General features: G+C 50.6%; 7 protein-coding genes across 7 annotated transcripts; 5 read left to right on the forward strand and 2 right to left on the reverse strand.

Moving 5' to 3' along the window:
• Positions 1–1,033: 1,033 nt before the first annotated feature.
• On the reverse strand, positions 1,034–2,055 carry TRIAP1 (TP53 regulated inhibitor of apoptosis 1). The gene is made up of 2 exons (XM_042865484.1): positions 1,860–2,055; positions 1,034–1,671 (listed from the first exon to the last, which is right to left on the reverse strand). Exons 1-2 carry the CDS (start codon positions 2,004–2,006, stop codon positions 1,588–1,590), a joined length of 231 nt encoding a protein of 76 aa, XP_042721418.1. The 5' UTR covers positions 2,007–2,055; the 3' UTR covers positions 1,034–1,587.
• On the forward strand, positions 2,005–4,041 carry GATC (glutamyl-tRNA amidotransferase subunit C). The gene is made up of 4 exons (XM_042865881.1): positions 2,005–2,187; positions 2,266–2,432; positions 2,546–2,649; positions 3,018–4,041. Exons 1-4 carry the CDS (start codon positions 2,005–2,007, stop codon positions 3,071–3,073), a joined length of 510 nt encoding a protein of 169 aa, XP_042721815.1. The 3' UTR covers positions 3,074–4,041.
• A 2,154-nt stretch (positions 4,042–6,195) lies between these two features.
• Positions 6,196–17,003, forward strand: LOC122176707 (dynein light chain 1, cytoplasmic). The gene is made up of 4 exons (XM_042865483.1): positions 6,196–6,262; positions 6,431–6,568; positions 7,444–7,583; positions 16,544–17,003. The coding sequence occupies exons 2-3, from the start codon at positions 6,437–6,439 to the stop codon at positions 7,579–7,581; spliced, it is 270 nt and encodes an 89-aa protein (XP_042721417.1). The 5' UTR covers positions 6,196–6,262; positions 6,431–6,436; the 3' UTR covers positions 7,582–7,583; positions 16,544–17,003.
• COQ5 (coenzyme Q5, methyltransferase) lies at positions 8,457–13,980 on the reverse strand. The gene is made up of 7 exons (XM_042865481.1): positions 13,830–13,980; positions 13,311–13,460; positions 12,786–13,010; positions 11,183–11,289; positions 9,460–9,548; positions 9,151–9,262; positions 8,457–9,034 (listed from the first exon to the last, which is right to left on the reverse strand). Exons 1-7 carry the CDS (start codon positions 13,978–13,980, stop codon positions 8,933–8,935), a joined length of 936 nt encoding a protein of 311 aa, XP_042721415.1. The 3' UTR covers positions 8,457–8,932.
• On the forward strand, positions 14,580–17,003 carry LOC122176706 (dynein light chain 1, cytoplasmic-like). Its single transcript, XM_042865482.1, has 3 exons — positions 14,580–14,690; positions 14,973–15,110; positions 16,404–17,003. Exons 2-3 carry the CDS (start codon positions 14,979–14,981, stop codon positions 16,539–16,541), a joined length of 270 nt encoding a protein of 89 aa, XP_042721416.1. The 5' UTR covers positions 14,580–14,690; positions 14,973–14,978; the 3' UTR covers positions 16,542–17,003.
• A 149-nt stretch (positions 17,004–17,152) lies between these two features.
• Positions 17,153–18,589, forward strand: LOC122176757 (dynein light chain 2, cytoplasmic-like). The gene is made up of 2 exons (XM_042865604.1): positions 17,153–17,348; positions 18,395–18,589. Exons 1-2 carry the CDS (start codon positions 17,217–17,219, stop codon positions 18,530–18,532), a joined length of 270 nt encoding a protein of 89 aa, XP_042721538.1. The 5' UTR covers positions 17,153–17,216; the 3' UTR covers positions 18,533–18,589.
• A 368-nt stretch (positions 18,590–18,957) lies between these two features.
• On the forward strand, positions 18,958–19,606 carry LOC122176756 (dynein light chain LC6, flagellar outer arm-like). Its single transcript, XM_042865603.1, has 2 exons — positions 18,958–19,137; positions 19,235–19,606. Exons 1-2 carry the CDS (start codon positions 19,006–19,008, stop codon positions 19,370–19,372), a joined length of 270 nt encoding a protein of 89 aa, XP_042721537.1. The 5' UTR covers positions 18,958–19,005; the 3' UTR covers positions 19,373–19,606.
• The last annotated feature ends 1,571 nt before the right edge of the window (positions 19,607–21,177 follow it).

Genomic DNA, 21,177 nt, shown 5'->3' on the forward strand with positions numbered 1-21,177 from the left:
TGCCCTTCAGGTAGCGTTTAAGAGCCAAGGAGCGTGGCGTTCTCCATTTTCCCCTCACTATAATTCCAAGAAAATTAAGAAATTTACTCCTGTTTTGTCCCCAGTATAGAATATTTATTTGCCTCTTTTATCTGTGTTGGTGTAGAGGGGACAGCTCTGCCCATTCCTGCCACAGTGCTCACAGGGCCATGGGATGACATAGGGTGAGTCCTGAGCTCGTGCTTCTCCTCCTGCACCCTATCTCTAACTGTTGCAAGATCTGCAGGAGTGAAAGAACCTTTGTTGCTATAATATTGTGGTGGACCAAGTAGAAAATACTTGGAGAAGAGTAATTCCTAACAACTTCACAATTAGATGGGAAAATACACACCAGCCTATTATTTTTGCTGAGAAGCCTCCTTTACTTTTCTACATTCAAAGGAAGAGAATTTCAGATACTAATTTTAGGAAAAAACAAAGTGCCTGCTACTCAGTCAAGTTGCACAGGAGTGACACAAACACTCAGATGGGGCATCTGGCACGTCAGCCAACCATCTCACTCTTTCAGCATCCACTACCAAATTGCTGAATAACTTACTTGGAGTTTCTGCAGTTTACGAGCCAACGCATTAAGACCAACAGTACCTTTAGTTTGCTTTACAAGGTGTGAAGTGCACACAGTCCAGGAGCAGCTTCGTAAGCAGGTGAGGTGAGGCAGGACAAGCTGCTGGGGCTTTTAACTTACCAGCTGTAAAACTTCAGTTCACCATTGTTCTCATTCAACACATACTTTAATTATCTCAATGAAAAATGTAACAGTAGTTGTAGCCAACCTGGTGCTCCATTGGTAGCGTGTACAAAGATGGCCAGGCCTGTGCAGTTCTACTGCAGTGATACATTACACCAAAGGAGCAAGAATTCAAATTCAGGATTACTTCAGTACCTCAGAAAAGGCCGAAGAAAGTGGGGGCTCTGCATTAACTGTTCCTTCACTTCTGTTACAGGCTGCCTTTGTTCCTCTTGGAGATCATAATCAGACGCTACCAGACACTTATCCACTTGAACAAAATGTAACTTGTTATATTTATTTCATTTCAGTTATTGCAAGTCCAACAAAAGTGCTTTTACACTATCTCTGTTAATGGCAACATCAATGCTTTAGCCCCTTGTCTTTTGGGATCGTATAAACCAGACTTCTTCCACCCAAATTCAGCACCACAGAGATGAGGCAAAGTAAATCAACCTTCTTGTTAAACACCTCTAAGTGTTATATAAATAAGCAAGAGAAATGGGTCAGAGATTAACTATAAGTTCAACATCTCCCATTACAAAGTACATTCGATAGAAGTTAGTTAAATCATCTTTCTGCACTCTTATAAGCCGAACCACCACCACAATTCACTGAAAAGGAGGCAGCAGGTAGCACATCATGAAGACTTTTGGTTCGTGGCAGTTTGTTTTTACAGGCATAGAAAACACCCCACTTCCTAGAATGCTACAGAGAGGAAGCAGCTTAGCAAAACGCTATCCAGGTGCGTCCCGGCTGCTGGCTGGTCACCGTTCTCAGCCCACAGGCTCGTATTAATGACTCCCTCCGGTCAGCTGAAGTCAAGAGGAATTTTCAGCTTTCCCTTTGCTCGGGCCCATGAACTCCAGCCCTTCGATGGGTATGTCCTTCTCCTTGATCGCTTTCTGGAAAGAACAAGAACAAAACAAGTTATGTTGGAAGCGTGTTTCAGACAGCGCTTTACAGTGCTGAGAAACAAAAGTTTCGGTTCAAAACATCATCTAGAAATAGCAGCCCCAGGTCTGCCCCGGGTGGGCTCCTAACGTTACGGACGCTGAAGTCCGTGCAGGCGGCGGCTCTGCAGGGCTCGCACCTGCACGCAGAGCTGGTAGCGCTTGAAGAGCTGCCCGCAGGGGTCCCCGTCGTTCTCGCCCTTGAGGAACTTCTCGGCGAACCAGCGGTTAAAGCACTGGTCGTACTCGCGCTTCAGCTCGGTGCACGCCTCCCCTACACTATTCATGGCGGCGGCACGGCCCCTCCGCCACCGTTCCGACGCACTTCCGGCGCGTGTCGATGACGTCACGAGCCGCTTCCGGTGGCGCGCGATGCGGGTGTTGGGCTTGTGCCGGTGGTTGCGGGGCGGGACGGTGCGAGCCCTCGGATGCGGGGCGGCCACTGCGAGCTCCGCGTCGCCCCCGCAGGTCGGGCAGCGCCCGGGGCCGCGCCGTTCCGTTGGGGGTGGTAACGGTTTGAGCAGCCCCATCTCCGCTCTGTTGCAGGACGGCGTCACGGTGGAGGTTCTCGACCACCTGGAGCGCCTGGCCCTGGTGGACTTCCGCGATGCCGAGGGCGTTGAGCGGCTGCGGGAGGCGGTGCGGTTCGCTGAGCGGCTGCGGGAGGTGAACACGGAGGGAGTCGAGCCGATGGACTCGGTGCTGGAGGACAGGTAAGGGCCGCGGCTCTGCGCTGTGCGGCCGTCGGGCGCCTTGGTGCTGGGAGTCGCCCACGTTCGCATCCGGCCCTCTGCGCAGCGCACAGACCCCTGGCCGCTGTCCTCAGGTGTCTGTATCTCCGGGAAGATGACGTTACAGAGGGCAGCTGCACGGCAGAGCTGCTGAAAAACGCCAGAGAGAAAGTAGAGGAATATTTCGTAGCCCCACCAGGTACCGCCTTCTTTTATAGAACCTTTGTATCGTGCTTGAGTTAACCAGAGGAGCGTCACCTGCCATCACAAATTGCTTTCCAAAGTAAGGAATGACTGCAGTCATCTGTGCTAACAAACACAAAACCTGGGGCACACTGCAAGCTGTTGAGCCAAAAGCAGTTTAATGTTACCTTACAGCTCTTCTGCACATCACTGCTTACAGGAAGTCAAACAGAACTTCCTGACTTTCCTTACGTGCTCACAAATTCAGACTGTCTGCATGCGCTCAGGATGAACTGGAGGAGCACTGTTGCATTGAGGAGCACTGTTGCATTAAGCTGCACTGCTCACTGACAGCTGGTCTCACACAACTCTGTTTTCTGCCAGGTAACATCCCTTTACCAGAGCTGGAAGAACGAGATACTGTCCTGAAGGGTTCGTAGTGAGAGAACTCAAATGCTATGTCCGTATTTTATTTGGGAAAACTGTGTTATGTGTGGTCACAACTGAAATACCCCAGTACGAATTTGGATCCACAGAACACTTGCTCTGCTAAACTTTCTGTCCCATCCTTCTGTAAATTCTCTTGGTGCTGAAATACTTGATGTTCATGAAAGGGCTTTAAAGAGAACATTAAAAACTGAAGGTTAAAACGGATAGTTTTATTGAACTAGTTTGTTAGGAAAACAAGGGAAGGTTGTATCCGACATTTCTCAGCTGGCTGAGAAGCTTCCTTACTGAACCTGTACAAATCAGAGACAAGGTAAGGTCAGGCTTGTTGAGGAAAGGCAGTGACACATTTGAAGAATGCTTCAGCAAACCAGAACCAGATAGCCCGGACCATTCATTTCCAGGCCACAGTAACTGGACTTAAAGGCTTAAAACCAATCTTTTTCTTCCCATGTGGTGCCCCTCCAAATACAGATTTAAGAATCCAGATTTATTTCCTCCGGCTGTAATGCCATGCGCTAAAAAAGATCACGACATGCTGAGCCACAGTGAAATTTCTGAAGTGCTAGAAAAGACCCTTGAAGTTGTTGTAATGGAATACTGCTGGTCAGCAGTTTTAAGTCTGCTCCTGTGGCTCTTGAGATGTGCCAGGACGGCAGGGTCTTCCACAGCTCCTGGCACAAACTCCTTGAAGGCAGAAACTCCTCCTCAGATCAGAATTCAGTGTCGTCCACTTCACACAATGCGTGTTCTGTATCTGATTGCAGGAAAAAAAAAAATTACTCCCACTTTGCTTCTCTGTATTTCTGTATAATGAACAACACCAGCTTTGTGCATGTGATGCTTGGTAGAGGAGACGTTAAACAGCCATAATTGTAATTGTTTCTCCTATGTGCTCTATATTCTACATCCCTACAAACAAGACGTAATTAATAAACTAAGTCTCTTTCCCACTGTCAAATTCACTGCAAAGCTTGAAAATTAGAGCTTGTGTCAGACTTGTCAAGAATCCGACCCTGCAAACTGTAAACCAGGTTGTGTTTGTATATAAATCACAAGGACAGACTTCAAGGTGCACCATATGACGCACACACGTTAGCAGAGAATTCCCACCCTGAGAAATCCCTGCGTGTTCTGTCCATGTTGGCTGTCGTCTTTTCCCTGTCAGAGGGAATGGGGACATTATTTACATAAAGAAAGGGAGAGGAGTTGAACAGCATGGCTGCAGGAGCCAGCAGCCCAGTGTATCATCAGGCAGCAATCAAAGCAATTTGGATCAAGGTGATCCCACGTTCCCCATGCAGCACGGGCTGAGCTTAAAGCTTCCAATTCTCTGCTGCTCCCTTAACCACACACCCTGGTGAGAGGACAGACTGCCTAATGCTTGTTCCCTGCAGCCTCAAACTGTCTTACAAGTTGAAAGCATCTATTTCCTTAATGAGGGGGTTTGTTACAATGTCCCTGCTAATAAGGGAATTACAGCCCTGACTCAGATCCCCACAACCTGCACTTTAGGAACCCTTGCACAGGGTGGACGAGGTGCCTGTGGGGCAGCATGCATTGATCAGTGCCTCAGCTCCATGTAATGAGGTGGTGCTGCCCTGTGGGATGGCTGAGCTCCACCGGGGTGGGCTGCACCCAGAGGAGAGGAGGCGCCCCTGGCTCACATCCTTACACTGTTCTGCTACATACAATTGAGAAAAAAAAAACAACAAAAACAAAAGTGAGGCCAACATAATACAAACCTGTAAAACAACTTTTTCTCAGTGGATTGCTACAGCCAAAAGAGAAAAGTCTTTTTGGTTAAAAAAAGAAAGAAAGGAAGCCATATTCTGAGCTGCTATAGGTGTTCCGGGTTCCCTTGGAGACCATGGAGCTGGTTTGACTTACACCTGCTATGTTTTCTCCATAGCTATGCAGATCTGTAACGTAACACTGGGCTAGATGCCCTGGTAGATAGATGCTATGTTTACAAAGACATTTCAAGGCAGAGATTTCTTCAGTTGTATGGAAACACAAAAACTGAGGGTGTTCTATTGCTAATAATTATTATTTGAAGTTTTGGTAGAAACTGGGAGCCCCAGGAAAAGCATCATTCTGATATGGTATTCAACACAGAGCAAAAAAAAAGAAAAGAAACCTCGGCTGAACAGTGCTGGCTGTCCAACCTCCACCTGCAGCAGGAGTCTCTTGACAGGCACCATCCCCTGCCCAACATCTCTGGCATGTCCTCTGCTCCAGCTGCCATCTCCTTGCATGTATGTTCTGCCTTCCCCTGCAGTTCTGGCCTGAGGGAAACGCGCTTTCACATTCCTGATCAACAGGAAAAGCTGTACAGTGTTTCTTTAAAGCCACGTATCTCTGGCTTTCGTGTTTGTGCAGCCCCACGTCTCACCCACAGACAGTTCTTGCAGCTGTCATCACATTGCTCCTTCAGCAAACCAGTTCTTAATAAAAGCACAGAAATGTGCCTGCAGCTACCAAACACCGCCTCCTCAGAGCCCACGGCTGGTTCTGAAGGTCACTGCAGGCACAGGGCAGACACTTCAGTGCCTCATTTCTGCCAGCGCACACAGAGCCATTTGTGGTGCTCTGCGCATTCATTGCACGCTGTGGCCCCAGGACCCCAAAGCTTTCCAGGCTGTCAGCAGCAGGGCTCCTTCTGCCTCCTCACTGCTGCGCTCAGCCAGAACGGCGCAGAGATGGCAATGGCTGCCAAACTGCCTGACATCAAACTTGGGCCCGATGGGTTCCGCTCGTTAAAGGAGCCGATTTTAGAGCCGGACCTGATCGATCTCCGTAGACGTGGGCAAAAGGCTTTTATCAGAGGTCGCTCGGTCAGAAAGACAATGACAAACAGAAAATAGGCACATTAATGTGAAGATCGATGGAGCGCGGTTCCCGAGCTTCGGAGCGGGCGCCCGCCCGCCGCCCCGCCCGTCGCTATGGGAACGGACGCGGACACGCGGCATGCCGGGCGGAAAGAAAACGCCGGAATAAAATCCGAGAGGAGCGCCGCCGGCTGGCCAATGAGAGCTCGGGGGGGCGGGGCGGCAGCCAATGGCAGGAGGGCAGCGCGGAGGAGGTGGGGCTCGGGGCGGGGCTGCGGGAGCGGAGGCGTGCGCCGGGCGCGGCGTGCAGTCGGCAGCTCCGATCGGCGCCGGTCCGCAGCGCCCGCATCGGTGAGCGGGTTCGGGCACGGAGAGTGCGGGGCGACGGCGGCGGCTGGGCTGGGGGAGGACTGCCGGAACGGGGCGGGGGGCTGCCGGGGTGGGAGGGGAACGGCGGTGTGTGCATAAGCGCGCGGCGCGTGGCTGCACCTCCAGCTCCGGGTTCCGTGCCCGCTGCAGGCAACCATGAGTGACCGAAAGGCGGTGATCAAGAACGCCGACATGTCGGAGGAGATGCAGCAGGACTCCGTGGAGTGCGCTACGCAGGCACTGGAGAAGTACAACATCGAGAAGGACATCGCGGCGCACATCAAGAAGGTAAAGGGCTGCGGTGCTGTGTGTGACACCGACGGGGGGAATGCTGCTGGGCGAGGAGCGCTCGAGGAACGAGTTCCAGAGATACCGGCTCCCCGAGCTAGACTTGAAGGCTGAGATCGCTTTCCTCGCCTTTGCATGGACTTCTCTGGTCCTTCTGCCTTTCTCTCGCAGTACTTTAAGCTTTTATTTCCATTGCCTCCCCATCCAAATGAACCTATTTGAGAAGGGCTGCTTTGCTGACCTTGTCACCCTTCGGCTTTCCTTCCCACCGCACGCAGGACAAACTGTTCTCTCTAAAGCAGAACAGATGGTTCGTTCCTTACAGTGTGTCACATTTTCTGCCTCCTACTTGGAGCCTGACTGAGCTGAGCAGAAGACAAACTCCTGCATGCTCTCACTGCTGTGGACAGGCACTGCAGCACACAGCCACCAGCTGGAAGGTTCTGCTCAGACTGGGCTTGCACTGATGAGTTTTAAATAATCTCATAGCAGGCTCCTGGTATGATGGGTAGAAAAAATGTTCTCATGGCACTGGTGTAAAGATTTGGGCAAAGAATATTTCAGAGTCCTTTCAGCATCCTTGCTGATAAGAGCTAATGAAGTTAAAATAATCTGCACAGATTCAGAACGAGCAGTGAAGTGTGGCTTTGGAGGAAGCAACCAGATTTCAGTCTTATTCCTGGTGAGCTTTTTTAAAGTAAGCAGCAGATAGTTATAAGACAACAGATGATCCCTGCACTTAAGAGCATATGCTGCTCCTTAATTGCTATCCTCAGAATGCAGTACTTGCTAAGAAGTGACAGATCAGTGCCAAAACAGAAGTGTTAGGCCAGGTCTCATAAGAAATGCTAAATTTGTAGTTCTCTCTTCTGTAGGAATTTGACAAGAAATACAATCCTACTTGGCACTGCATCGTGGGAAGGAACTTTGGCAGCTACGTGACTCATGAGACCAAACACTTCATCTACTTCTACCTCGGCCAAGTTGCTATTCTTCTCTTCAAGTCTGGTTAAACATGGACTCTCAGTGGCACTGAGTGTGGCTGCAGGACTGCACTGCCAAGCCAAGCAGCCTGCTACCCTCAGCCTTGCTGAGGACACAGACCTCCATCTCCAGGTCTTGTGTTGTATTGTCAATGATCAGGGATTTCTCTGTAGTAGCTGGTATTTTCATTGTGGCTATAAAGGTGTCTTCCTCATATTTATTTTCTTTCAAAACAAAGCTTATTTGCTAATAAAACTAATGGAACAGTTCATCCTGGAAGATTTCTATCGACCCTTCTGCTGTCTTAGTGCTTGCATTGAACTCTATTCCTCTCTAAAGGAACATCCACACACCAATTTTTCTCCTAAATGCACAGCATGTGAGTGCCAAGTTAATCTATGAGTAGATCATCCATCACAAAGAAAGAATAAGAGGAAAGATTTTTTTCTCTGAGAAAAGGTAGAAAAAAAGAGTCTGTGTTTTGAGTCTTTTTCAGTATGCATAACCTCCCATGCAAACTGTGGAGCTGCTTTTCTGATCTCGTGTGAAGCGCTGAGCTAAGAGCAATTGCCCTTTTTGGTCTTCAGAACACAGGGTTTTTCATGTGCTTACATTACACAGCTGTCACTTCGTACATCCTCTAGTTTTGTTTTGAGGGGTTTTTAGTTTTCTTTATCCCTGCAGCCTGCAACAGCAGCACCACATCTTCAACAGTTTAGTTTAAGGAACAGAAAGAAAGGTGTGGTGTTTTCATGTAGAGATTATACATCTGGAATTGACAGAGGGGAAGACTTCACATGTAGGTGAGCATATGTAGTCTGATTTTGGAACAGTTATGCAGTTATTCTCTGAAAAATCTCCTCTCTTTTAGAAAGATAAAAATACCAAGTTAAGTGAAAAGTAGTTGATGGAGAGCTGTTTTATTCCACAAGCTTTTCATTTGTTTGAAAGAAGTCAGAAGAACACAGAAAAGTCCATTAAGGTCCATATGGCTGAAAGACAATCAGAGCTTAATACAGATTTAATAAATCCAAGTTACTTCTCATTGCTACAGTAGCCTCCTTGAACCTCAGTAAGAGAAAGGAGGAATCTTATTTGAAGACTAGACAGTCTGTATCCACAGCAGGTGTGACTGAAGCTGCCCCATTCATTGGCACTGCTCAGTTTTGTCCACATCCCTTATGCACTTGGAAGGGAAATTCAAGGGAAAGAAACTGGCCACAGAATTCACTTCACCCTCAGGTCTCTTGAGGGAAAAAGAGTAACTGATGTCCTTCTGGATCTGACTGCTGAGCAAATATCTGCTGCACACGCTACAGTTCCAGGGCTTTCAGATCCCTCAGGAAAATCATACTTGCTGTGTTTCACTACATAGCAGACTCACAGTTTGAAACCTGAGTGAATGGCAACAATGCCGGAGTTCAAGTTCTGATAATCCACTTTTAAAAACCCTGCATCTTCTATCATTGCCTTCAGCTCCTCCTGAAAAGTAACAGTTCCATCATTACAACCACCTGAACGCCTACAAGCCGGCTGCCACCACGATTATTTTGGAAGCAATTCTGCACGTTGATGCATGCAGAGAAATGCTGCCTTACCTGGGGGGGGAAGCGCCGGATGCTCTCCACAAGATACTGGTAAGACTTCCAGTCACCAGCAATAACCTCACCCAGAACAGGGATGACCTGGAAGCTGTACAGATCATAGAGCCTGCAAAGACAGACAGCAAATACACATTAGTACAAACGAATTTAAAATCAGTCCTCTCCAAAAGTTGGTATCTTTATCCCTCTGCAGTCTGAATTTGATTTAAATGCACAATGAAAAGGCCCCAAGCATCTCCATCTCTTAATGTGAGTACATGGAAGAGTCTTATGGCATGGCATAAGGTGTCACCATGTTCCTACCTGGAAAGAAGAGGGTTGCTGACATGACTAAATTCAAGGCAGAGAAATCTCCCTCCTGGCTTCAGCACACGATAGGCCTCCTGAAGTGCCTGAGACAAAGCAGACAAACTGAGTTTGTTTCTGTAGGACAGCACCTGTCTGTTACCATGCACATAACAGCAATTCAGTGATCAGCTGAGGGCAGTAAAGACAATCCTGACTGGCAATCTCCAATTTTCACTTGTAGGGAAGCATTCCAAGACCCTCAAAACCCAGAACACTCTGACTGTTGCATAAATAGATTTATACCAGGCTTTAAGATTAAACTATGATATTAGGAAAGCAATTTTTCTTCTCTTTTTTCCTACACTTAAGTTGATCAACATTTGCCAACAGAGCTCTTGTAATTACTGACCAAATCTGGAAAGGAGGTGACTCAACTAGAATGAATTGAAAATGAGAAGAGTAATACAAATACTTTTAATCAAAAGGCTTTGTTCAACTGCAAGACACACCAGAGAATCAAAGAAATGATTCTAGGTTTTGGAGGAGTAATGTGAGAGAACAGGAAGGAGGGAAAGGGAAGAAGAGAATATTTAGCTACTTAGAAAATTCCATCCCGTATTCAAAACAAGATAACCAAAGGAAACACCAAGAAGCATTAGAAGAACCACCAAGAAGTTATACTGATAACTCTGTGTCTTTTCCACCAAGAATACAACTAAACTGTGTTCAACAGCCTCTGCAGGTTTTACATCTCACTGGCTCCAACTGTCATTCTCCTGAGGAAACGACATTAAAATATGAACAGTACAGATATATGGCAGGAACTCTGAAACAGAATCAGAGGCTTGAGTGTGTTATTATCAGCTCTCCAAGGAGTCATGCTGCCAGACTGCTGCACCTGGTTTCCTCAAAGAAATACGAGCTACTGAGCTTTGCTTCCAAGGGTGCAGATGAAGCACCATGAAAGCTTACTGCTAAGTTCAAGGGCAGACTTTTCAAGGTGCTCTGGATCTGAACGCTGCACCTTCCACAGAAGGAGCTTTGCCAAGGTCTGTAACATGCTCCTCCAGAACACAGGCAACTGATCTAACTAGACACGGGGTGCTCTGAGCTGTCATCATCCACATGACAGCCTGTGATTCCCAAAGGCAGATACAACTCAGAGTTGTATCTAGAGTTGTACTTAGAGTTGCAGAGTACCACTCTTACTAATTAAAACTGTACTTGTTTTTTATGGCAAACTGTAAAGACACTGAGCAGAAGTGGGCTGAGCAGGTTACATCAACCTGCTGCTTCATACTTTCTTCTCTGGGAGCTCTGCTGGCTCAAGCAGGGAAACAACAGTGGGTCAGATGCTTCCTGCACCAGAGGCGTGATACAGATCAGGTGCTTCAGGAAGTTTTGGGACATGTAGACTGCAGTGTCATCGGTTAAGAAAAGGTGGGGAATATAGCATTCAGCCCTTTTTGCCTTAGGAAGAGATTGCATGGCTTGCCAAGCTGGAAAGATTGGCTGCAAAAGGTATAAATCTAAGTTCTTATAACAAAGGTGGGGCATTTTATTGCATTCCTTGTTCAAACACACCGCACACTACACGTTATTTATATTAAGTGTCTTGGGCGTAGACAAAGCCATTTCTTTATCTAAAGGTGTTCCTCCTTGGCTTCCTCTGCTAGAACCACAAAAACGTCAGATGGACTGAAAGGACTTTGTGCCAGTAAAAGCTGTAGCAACTTACCAAATCAATGCGAGTAACATTTCTTATTCCAAAGGCAATTGTGTAAACATCAAACTTGTCATCATCGAAGGGCAGCTCTTCAGCATTCCCAAGCACCCAGGACAAACCTAAGATAAAAACAAAGAACATCCTGAACAGACTTCACATAACTCCTGCTCCTCAGACTACTCCAAAACGAACAGAACTTCCCTATTCCAGAAGGAAGTGATTATTAATAAATTGCTACTGAAAAGCAGTGCTTCCAATGTGCCTTTCTGTTGGAGCAAAACAACATCTTTGCCTTCACTCACAAATCTCTCGATGCCCTGTATTGCAGCATAGCAGCCAAAGCATTCCTCTGTGTGCATGTGAATGCCTTGCACTCACAGGGTTTTGGTCTGCCAGAAAGATTTCACACAAATTTTGCACTGAAGTGGAAAGTGACACAAACTGGCTTCAACACTTAAAAATTTTTTGCTAGAAAGTTTCCATTGATTGAGGAACATAAAAAAACCCCACACTCCATCAGCACTCAACCTGTGACCCTGCTGCAGCCGTGTTGTTTCCCAAACCCCAAGGACCATCTGTGCACCATTAGATGTTCGGGTTATTTGTACTATAAATAAGGCTGCTTAATTTAGAATTAACAGTTTTTAAGGTCACTTTTTGGTGACTGATGCAGAACAATAACAATAAAGTAAAAAAAAAAAAAACAACCAGGAGCCTTCTGCACTGGAGAGCAGCAGTTTCAAAGGACAGTATGCTAGAAACAGGCACAGAGAACAACAGAAAACCTGAGTTGTTGCCAGGAAGCATTCAAATTTCATTTTTATGAAGTCAATATGTTAACAGTTGTAGAAAATACTGTAAGCAAAGGAGCATGCAACATTATTAAGCAAATATTAGCTATATTTAAACCCCAGCAGTTTGGAAAGACAAAAAGTGAGCATGAAGAACAGGTTTTAAGCAACAGCAAAATGTCCCTCAGAATACACTGCAGTAAAATCACAGGGCAGAAGTTTGTAAGGGGAGAGATGACAGGGACTGCTGGTGGCAAACAAGATCTGGGTGCATGCAGTGCACCCTACCACTCCTGCTGGCATCAGCCACTGTGAAGCTCTTGTGTTTCTTCTCAGCACGCGCAGCCACCACTGTTGGCAGATATGAATGCAGAAATGTGTGCATGGGAAGAGTGAGAGAAAAACTATGCTCCTTGAAATTGGGCAAATGTCAGACCTTGGACAACGAGCAAACGAGCTCAGACATGAGTTCCATGGCAGAAGGGGGAATCACATGAAGAGCAGAAGGCAGCACACACCCAGTGGGTATGTGCTGAACGAGGGAGTGAAGAAGAGAGGAAGTCAGAATTGTGGCACCGGGACAAACCAGGCAACAAGAAGACAACTGAGTTTCTAAAGCTGCATTCTACAGAGAAAGGAAGTGGAAATCTAAACACTCATTTCGAGAATTTGTTATTAATTTTTTAAAATTTCTAATTTTCAAGCACAGCTTTGGTATAAACCATGGCTATATATTTTAAATCCCAAAGTGGTGATTACCTGAAGGCTATCACTCATCAAATTCTATCAACCATGTTACTGAAATGGTACAAAGCATGACTTACCTTCAGAGTAGCCAAGATGCTGCGCTTTCTGCTTCCCAGCTTTTAACATTTCTTTGTTAATGTCACAAACCACAACCTGGGAATCCCCCAGTGGATTATTTTCTTCCTCCTGGTAACTCTTAGAAATTTCCTGCCACGACAAATTCTGGTGGTGCTTAAGCTTCTGCTGGAGCTGGCGTTCTCGTATGGAACGAACGTAATTAAGGAATCGAAAGGCAATGTCACCTGCAATGGTTTGAGAAGGAGATGTTTTTTAGAATGTTTTCTCAACTTGGAAATACTGAAACTCCATGAAATTGGAACATAAAGCTTTGAACATCAAACTCAGCACATACACATGACACATATAGCATGTATGCAAATGCAAGTATGTAAGTATGCATTTAAGTAAAGGGAACATACTAAAATCAAACATTTCCACATCTTCCTGCAAAAGGAAAGTTTCTGGTAGCATATCATGGCACTACTGCGGTAACTTCAGAGCCTTACAGTGGCGTGGTCATACAGAACTACAGGAGGGTTTACCTGTTCCACCAGCAACATCCACAAGGAGCGTTCCTGGGGAAGGATTCATTTTGTGCACGAGGATGTCCTTCCACACCCGATGGATCCCCAGGGACATCGAGTCATTCATTACATCGTATTTCTCGGCCACGTTTTCAAACACCTGGTAAACTGCAAAGAGAGAGGTGTGAGGATGAGATGCGGCCGACTTAAAATCGGCCCCGTGGAAACCAGACGGGAGAAACTCTTCTCTCCTTGGGGAGGTCTGGCACCGTGCTGAACTGGGAAAGTTCACCCGAGAACTCCTTATACCGAGAAAACGAGAGGATCCCATTGACCTTGCTGAGCCACAAAGGTCTCTCTGGAGGAACAGCGTCTGTTCCCGTAACCCTTCTGTGGTTCCGCGGGGATGAAATGAGTGGGAATGAAATGAGCGGGGATGAAACGAGCGGGGACGCCGCCGCACACCAAGCCCCCCCAGCCCCGCCCGGCCCTGAGCCCCCCCAGACTGTTGTCCGGCCCCGGCGCTGCCGCCCTCACTTTTCTCCCTCCGCTCCGCCTCCGTCACGTTCTGGAAGCCGAAATGCGTCTCCGGCCGGGCTGCCAGCCCCCGGGCGGCGCTGAGTAGCGCGCAGAGAGCCCCGCGGCGGCGGGAGAGCAGCGCGCGGCCCGGCCTCAGCCCCGCCGCCATCTTGGAGGGCGCGTCCGCCACTCCGCCACCGCGCGGGGTCCTACCGGCGCTCGGCCCGCCCGGCTGCCCCGGCCCGGCACCACTCCCCTAGCGCAGCGCACCGGGCAGAGCTCCGGGCTCACCCGCTCTGACCGAGCGGTTTCCCCCTCGCGCGCCGCTGGAGCCATCCGCGACCACCAGCGCCTCAGAGACACGACAAGGGCGCCGAGCTCTATGTCACGTTGGAGGGAGTAGCGCGCTTAAGGCCGTTACTGGGAGAGCCCCACACGCTGCGCTCACGGAACCGCGTCCGGGCGGCTCAGCCGTGAGGAAAAACAAATGGGAAAGGCCCCACACGGGCGGCACGCCGGCAAGCGGAGCCCCGCGAGCAGGCCACAGCCAGACCCCGCCCCGGCGGCCGGGGCATACGTTGCCATGGCAACGGCCGCGGAGCACGCCGGTCCGAAAGAAAACGCAGGAGTAAAACGCGGCGAGAGTGCCGACTCGTAGCCAATGAGCGCGCGGAGCGGCCGCAGCGCTGACCAATAGCCGACGGGCAGTGCGGAGAGGGCGGGGCTGGCGGCACCGGGAGGCGGGTGCGACGCGCGCGGGTCGGTTAAACCGGCGCGGCGGCGGCACGAGCGGCTGATTGTGGTGCGCGTTCCCCTTCCTGCGCCGGTCCGCTGCGCGCCGATTCGCCAGGGCTGCTCCTGCTCCGCGCTCGCGGAACGGTAAGGGGTGGATGGGGAGTGGGGGGGGCTGCCGGGCGGGAGGGCACTGGGCTGCGTCAGCTCCCGATCGGGGCCGGCCGGGAGCTGCGCGCGGTGAGTTGCTGCGTCCGGGCGCTTCCAGCGCCGCAGCGCGCGGCCTGCGCTCGGCTCCGTGGGGCGGCGGCCTCGCGTTGCGGAAGAGCTGCGGGGCGGTGGCTGCCGGGCTCCGTGCGGCGCCGGGCTGCGGGAGTCGGAGGGAGCGGCCGCGTGTGACCGCAGCACGGCGCTCCGTGCCCGCTGCAGGCAACCATGAGTGACCGGAAGGCAGTGATCAAGAATGCCGACATGTCGGAGGAGATGCAGCAGGACGCTGTGGAGTGCGCTACGCAGGCACTGGAGAAGTACAACATCGAGAAGGACATCGCGGCGCACATCAAGAAGGTAAAGGGCTGCGGTGCTGTGTGTGACACCGACGGGGGGAATGCTGCTGGGCGAGTAGCGCTCGAGGAACGAGTTCCAGAGATACCGGCTCCCCGAGCTAGGCTTTCTGGAAGGCTGAGATCGCTTTCCTTGCCTTTGCATGGACTTCTCTGTTCTTTTTGCTGTTGTCCTGTAATACTTCCCACTTAAGCGTTTACCTCTGTAGTCTCCTGTCCGGTTGAACACAAAAGTGGCAGCTGAGCCGTCCCTGGGACTAATCTGGGCCAAAATACAGTGGCTCTATTGAGTACCCCTACAGCTTCCCTCTGAGAGAAGGCTTGTTTGATGGAGTTCTCAGTTACAGCTTTATTTAACTTAATCTTCAGGATCTCTTCAGTTCTGTACAGCTGAAACAGAAACTGTGTGGCAGCATCCTCTTCTGCAAGTTTACTGTAATTGTGTCTTATGTAGTAACCAAAGCAAAAAAAAAAACAAACAGACAAAAAAAAAAACCACCAAAACTTAAAACCAAAGTAAATAACATCTGCTTGTTTTTTAATCTGTTTGCTGTTTTTTTTTTTAATATCAAATTAACCATAATGAATGAGGTGCATAGTCAGCCCAGGTGAATGGAAAAATCAGAGTTTTAGTGGAAGTGACTAATTTGAATGGCAGAGCTACCTGAAAAGCAATGAAACTAAGAAAAAATCTTTCCTTTGGAGAAAATGCTGCTCATAATACAGAAAGGTATTTTTTTTTCCCCAGATGCTGGAGATATCTGTGATAGTGGAGAAGAGAGAGTTTAGCCTAATGTTACTCAGGTACTTTTTGTGGCAACTGCTAGAGACTTCTAGAGAATTTACTTGATAGGTGTAAAACACAGCTACGTAGGAGCTGAGTAGATAGCACTGGTATTACACAGCTTCTGGCAGAGTGTTTTCCACAAACAGTCCCATCAGCACCCGTGTTAGACATGAACAAAGGAGTTCAAATAATGGCTTCGTCTCCATGGATACAAAACTGGTGGTGAAGCCTTCACTTGGAGGCTGTAGTTTTAGATGATGAATTATGGGAGGGAGAAGAGTACCTTCACTGAGCAAAGGCAGTGTTCTGAGCTTCTGTCTGCTCAGATGGGAGGCACTGTTTTTCTCTCTTTTATTTTTTTTTTTGGTCTGACTAAGCAGCAGGTGAACAATGCTAGGATTATCTTGTTTAGAACGTATTCAAGAGCATCTGCTGCTCCTCTAATTGCCCTGCCCAGAAATTAAATGCCTGTTTAGAAGTGTTCTTAGCATCTAGTGGTCTGTTTTGCAGGAATTTGACAAGAAATACAATCCTACTTGGCACTGCATCGTGGGAAGGAACTTTGGCAGCTACGTGACTCATGAGACCAAACACTTCATCTACTTCTACCTCGGCCAAGTTGCTATTCTTCTCTTCAAGTCTGGTTAAACCACGGACTCTCTCTCTGACACCGCATCTGGCTGCAGGACTGCTGGCTCCTGTGCCCAGATCCTTCAGCCTTCCTGAGGACGCAGACCTTGATCTTCAAGGGCAATGGCAGGGATCATGATATAGCAGAAGGTGTTACGTTGTGGATATGAAAATGAAAAATACCAAAAAAAGTCTTCCTTATATTTATTTTTTTTTTCTAAAAGGCTTCATTTTTGCTAGTAGAGCTGATGGAGGAGTGTGGCCTTTAAGAGTTCTATGCCATCTGCAGTATCAGTCCATTACTGCTTATGCTCTGTGAGTACTGACAGTGTTCTGTTCCAAAGCTCTCCTTTTCCTTTCTGATTCTCTCGTACTGTTGGATATACTGACAGCTGTACTGTTGCAGAGCCTGAGCTGTTTCTTTTTCTGCTGATGCCTCTTGGAGATTTGATTTGGAAAATAAACGTCGAGATCCACCTGGCTGCTGCCTTGTTTTCTGGGTAGGGCCGCAGTGCCCGCGGGACTACAACTCCCGGCATGCCCCGCGCCCCCGCCCGCTGCCCAGCACCGCCGCGGGGCGCTGCTCGCACGTGGGGAGCGGTTAAACAGCAGCGGGGCGGAGGGAGACGGTGCGGGGCTGCCGGTGGACTCCGGGTACCTCCGCTCCTGCCGGGGGTGTGGGTGCAGGTGGCCATGGATGAGCGGAAGGCGGTGATAAAGGACACGGACATGCTGGAGGAGATGCAGGAGCAGGCTGTGCAGTGTGCCGTTTTGGCCGTAGAGAAGTACAGCGTTGAAAGAGAAATCGCTGCCCTTATAAAGAGGGTAAATAGCTGCGATATCCTGCTTTTTGATCTGCTCACATCAGAGCTAGGGTGGGGTGGGGAGCACTGAGCTTCCTGGAAAAGCCAGTTCTGCGGGGGCAGGGCATGGTGGGCCCTGTGCTTCTTTCCCTCTGTTCCTTTTTGTCACCCTTACATGTGTCTTATCTAGAATGTGTACTTTTCCAGGTCCTTCCCATTTTGTTTCGCAGTACCTCCTGTTTTAAATTTCTTTGTTGCTCTCAATGAGCAACAGGAGGGCATCTGCTGGCCTGTCCCAGTGCCTGGAGCTGGTAGGAAACTGAGTCTGTCATAGCTTTCCTCTGAGGAATACTTGAACTGTGCCTGAATTGGTCTTAAAGTTCTGTTCACATTTCTGTAGCAGTTGTGCAACACTGGCTGCCTGGTTTGAAATTTGCAGTGGGAAATAATTTTCAGCGTAGCTTCTGTATTCGCTCCCCTGTGCTGAACTATGCAAACAGCTTGAGGCCTGGGGGCCTGGTGTCCTTATGGCTGTGTGAGAAGCAACAAGGGGTGCATGAAGTTCCTTCTGCCTTGCCATCTTAAGTTGCTGAAGGAATCCAAAGGTACCGCAGCTCTGAGAGGGAGCTGTTCGGTCCTTCAGTAGGAGTACAAATGCTTCTTTTGTGGGAGTCTTCCTTCCCTCTCATAAGGAATACACTCTGGTGCTGGTGAGCAGAGGGTTTGCAGCTTGTTGTGTGGCTCCTTGGTGGAGCCTGAAAACTAGGAGACAGGAAACTGCTTAACCAAGGTTGTAAGAGCTGACCCTTACCTGGTATGGGCTGAGGCCAAACTTTGACATTTGGGGAGATGTCCCTGAGCTTATTCCTGCTCAGCTATGAAGTGCTGTGGGTTTGACTTTCTGTAGTCTGAGCAGCAGTGAGCTGCAAAATATAACAGTCTCTGAAGCAAACAGCACCTGTTCCAAATGGCTGCCTATTGAGAAGAGACACATCCTGACAGAAAATCTACAGCCAGGGCAAGGGAAGGGCTGCGCCAGCACTAACTTCCCTGTGGTCTCTTCCCCAGGAGTTCGAGAAGATGTACAGCCCCACTTGGCACTGCATTGTAGGAAGGAAGTTTGGCAGCTACGTGTCTCACGAGACCAAGCACTTCATTTTCTTCCTGGTGCGTGGCCTCAATGTGCTCCTGTTCAAGGCTGGGTAGCAGCTATTGCTGGCAGCTGCAGTGCTGTGCAGGCTGCAGGTGACAGCACAGTGCTTCTGGGACGCTGTTGTGTTCGGCACGAAAAAAAAAAAGAATAGTTATTTGTTTTTATTTCCGAAGTCAGTTCCTTCGTTAATTCAAATGCTGTGTTTTTGCGTCTTTCTGCAGTCAGTCCCTGCCCAGAGGGAGCCGCGGCGGGCCGGCAGGGGGCGCTGTGCGCGCAGCCTGAGCGCAGGGCCGGCTCTGGGACCGCTCTTTCATGTCGCTATAGCAACGAGTGCATGCGCGAGGATCTTCCGCTCTCCGCCCCGTGGCCAATGAGCGCGCGGAATGGTGGAGGCGTTGGCCAATGGGTAGCGGAGGGGGCGGGACTAGCGGCTCCCCGGGGCGGTTAAAGCGTTGAGGCGGCGGCGGTGCGCGTCCGCCCGCGGGACTGCGCGGCTCCTGGCTGCGTGCCGTTGGTGCAGGGGGCCATGGGCGAGCAGAAGGCGGTGATAAAGGACACGGACATGCCGGAGGAGATGCAGCAGCAGGCCGTGCAGTGCGCCCTGCGGTCCCTGGAGGAACACAGCCCTGAGTGCAGCGTTGCCGCTCATATAAAGAGGGTAAATGTGACTAAGCCGGGCTCTGCGTGCTGCTGAGCGCGGCACCCCGCCCTGCTCTGCACCGCTCCGCCGGGTCACGCCTTCTCCGCTCCTGCAGGAGTTTGACAGGAGATACAACCCCACGTGGCACTGCGTTGTGGGGAGGAACTTTTCCAGCTGCGTGACGCATGAGACCAATCACTTCATCTTCGCCTACCTGGGCCACGTCGCTCTTCTTCTCTTCAAGTCTGCTTAGAGCCGGGGGCCGCTTCCCGAGCCCCGTCCCGCCCCGGCCTTCCGTAACCCGCAGCCCGCTGCCAGACCGACCTGGGGAGGACGCCGGGCACGGGCTTCGCTGAAGTGAATGGTGTTCTTGTTGTTCCTAGGGGCGAAATGGAAAAAGGAACCCCTCCTTGTGTTTGTTTGTGTTCTACAGCAGGCTTCTTTCCCAATAAAAGCGTTCTGCCTTTCGAAGCTGTGCGGCTGTCTGCGCTCTCTCTGACGTTGCTTGGGCTGCTTATTTCCCCCTGAGCCCTGCAGTGAATATACTCACAGCTTGGTCAGTGATCGAACGGTAACAGATGAATTGGGGACAAATGAAAGCAGTCCCTTTGTAAGGCTTTTGCTGAAGGGTAACATATGTATGGTTATGTAGTCTTTTTGTTAACTCTCCTTGTACTTTTGTGCCCAGTGCTGTTGCATTGAGGCTGAAGTTCCTGCCCAGAAAATAACAGGAAAGGGATCAGCGCTTGCACTCAGGATATTCAAACGCTATTTTTCGATTGAATTAAAACCCCTTTAAGAAGCCGTTGTCATTTCAGTCTGAATCCCCATTTTATTTATTTATCTATTGTTCAGGGGACCAATTTGCTAGTCTTACACAAATTCAGCAGAACGGACTTGTTTTTATTTTTAACCTTCACAACCGTTTGTCACAGTTACTGCGTGCTATCGAGGTAGGCTCACACGGGAGCCCCCAGGACGGGTTGCGATCTGCTCCCCCGCCCCGATACCTCTCGCTTTCGTGGCCCGGCAGCCACTGGGCACTACAACTCCCGGCGTGCCCCGCGCGGCCCCGCACTACAACTCCCCGCGTGCCCCGCGCCCCGCCCGGGCCCGGCTCCATCCGGGTCCCGGCAGTGCTGCGGGCGACTCGTCGCCATTACGGGGCAGCGGCGGCGGCGGCCGAGCCGGGGCCGGGGCGGCGCCGAGGAGCCGTAGGGTGCCTGCGTGGCGCCGACCGACCGCGCGGGCGGCAGGCAGAGCCGGGCCCCGCGGGGCTCCGCCAGCAGCTCTTTCCGTCGTCGCCCGGAGCCCCGCAGGCCCGGCCCGGCCTTCCGCGGCCTTCCCCCGGTTCAAGCGGAGCGCCGAGAAGATGTCGCCATGAAGGAGGCCGAGTCCGCGCTGCGCCGCCCCCGCCGGTCCCCCCCGCGGGCCATGAGCCTGGGCCCCCGCCGGCTCCTCCAGCGCCCGTTGTGCCCCCCCGCCCAGGGCCGCCGCTCGCCCGCCGGGGCGCCCGTTGATGCTGCAGAGCCCGCCCGGCGCGCCCCCCTCCTCCGCCCCCGCCATGGACAAGAGCGGCCCCTGCGGCCCCGGTGCGCCCGGCTCCTCGGCCGGCGGCAAAGCGCAGCCGCCGCGCTCCGCCTCGGCCGGGCCCGCCGCTGGGGAGTCTAAGCCTAAAGGCGGTAAGAGCCAGGACGGGACGGGGGGGCGTCGGGGCCTTCGGGCTGCGCGGGGCTCCGTGATTCGGGACGGGGGGGGGAGGGACCCCGGCCGTGCGTTCAGCTCGGTGCCTGGTGTGGTTATGGTTTTCCCTCCTCCTCGGCCCCGTTCTCCAAGGGTTTCTCTTCTTCTCTCAGGGTTGTGTTTGGTTTCAGGTTGGGTGTTAAGAAAAGCGTGTTGTTAGGAGCTGTAAGGCTCTGGCACAGGTTGCCTGGGGGTGGTGTCGTCGCTGTGACAGGCATTCTAGAGCTGGGGAGATGTGGCACTGAGGGACACGGTCAGAGGGTATGGTGGGCTGAGGATCTGAGAGGTCTTTTCCAACCCAATAGCTCCATGATC

Source organism: Lagopus leucura, unplaced genomic scaffold, assembly GCF_019238085.1.
Source record: "Lagopus leucura isolate 7727_CA_CO unplaced genomic scaffold, USGS_WTPT01 Super-Scaffold_806, whole genome shotgun sequence".
NCBI lineage: Eukaryota > Metazoa > Chordata > Aves > Galliformes > Phasianidae > Lagopus > Lagopus leucura.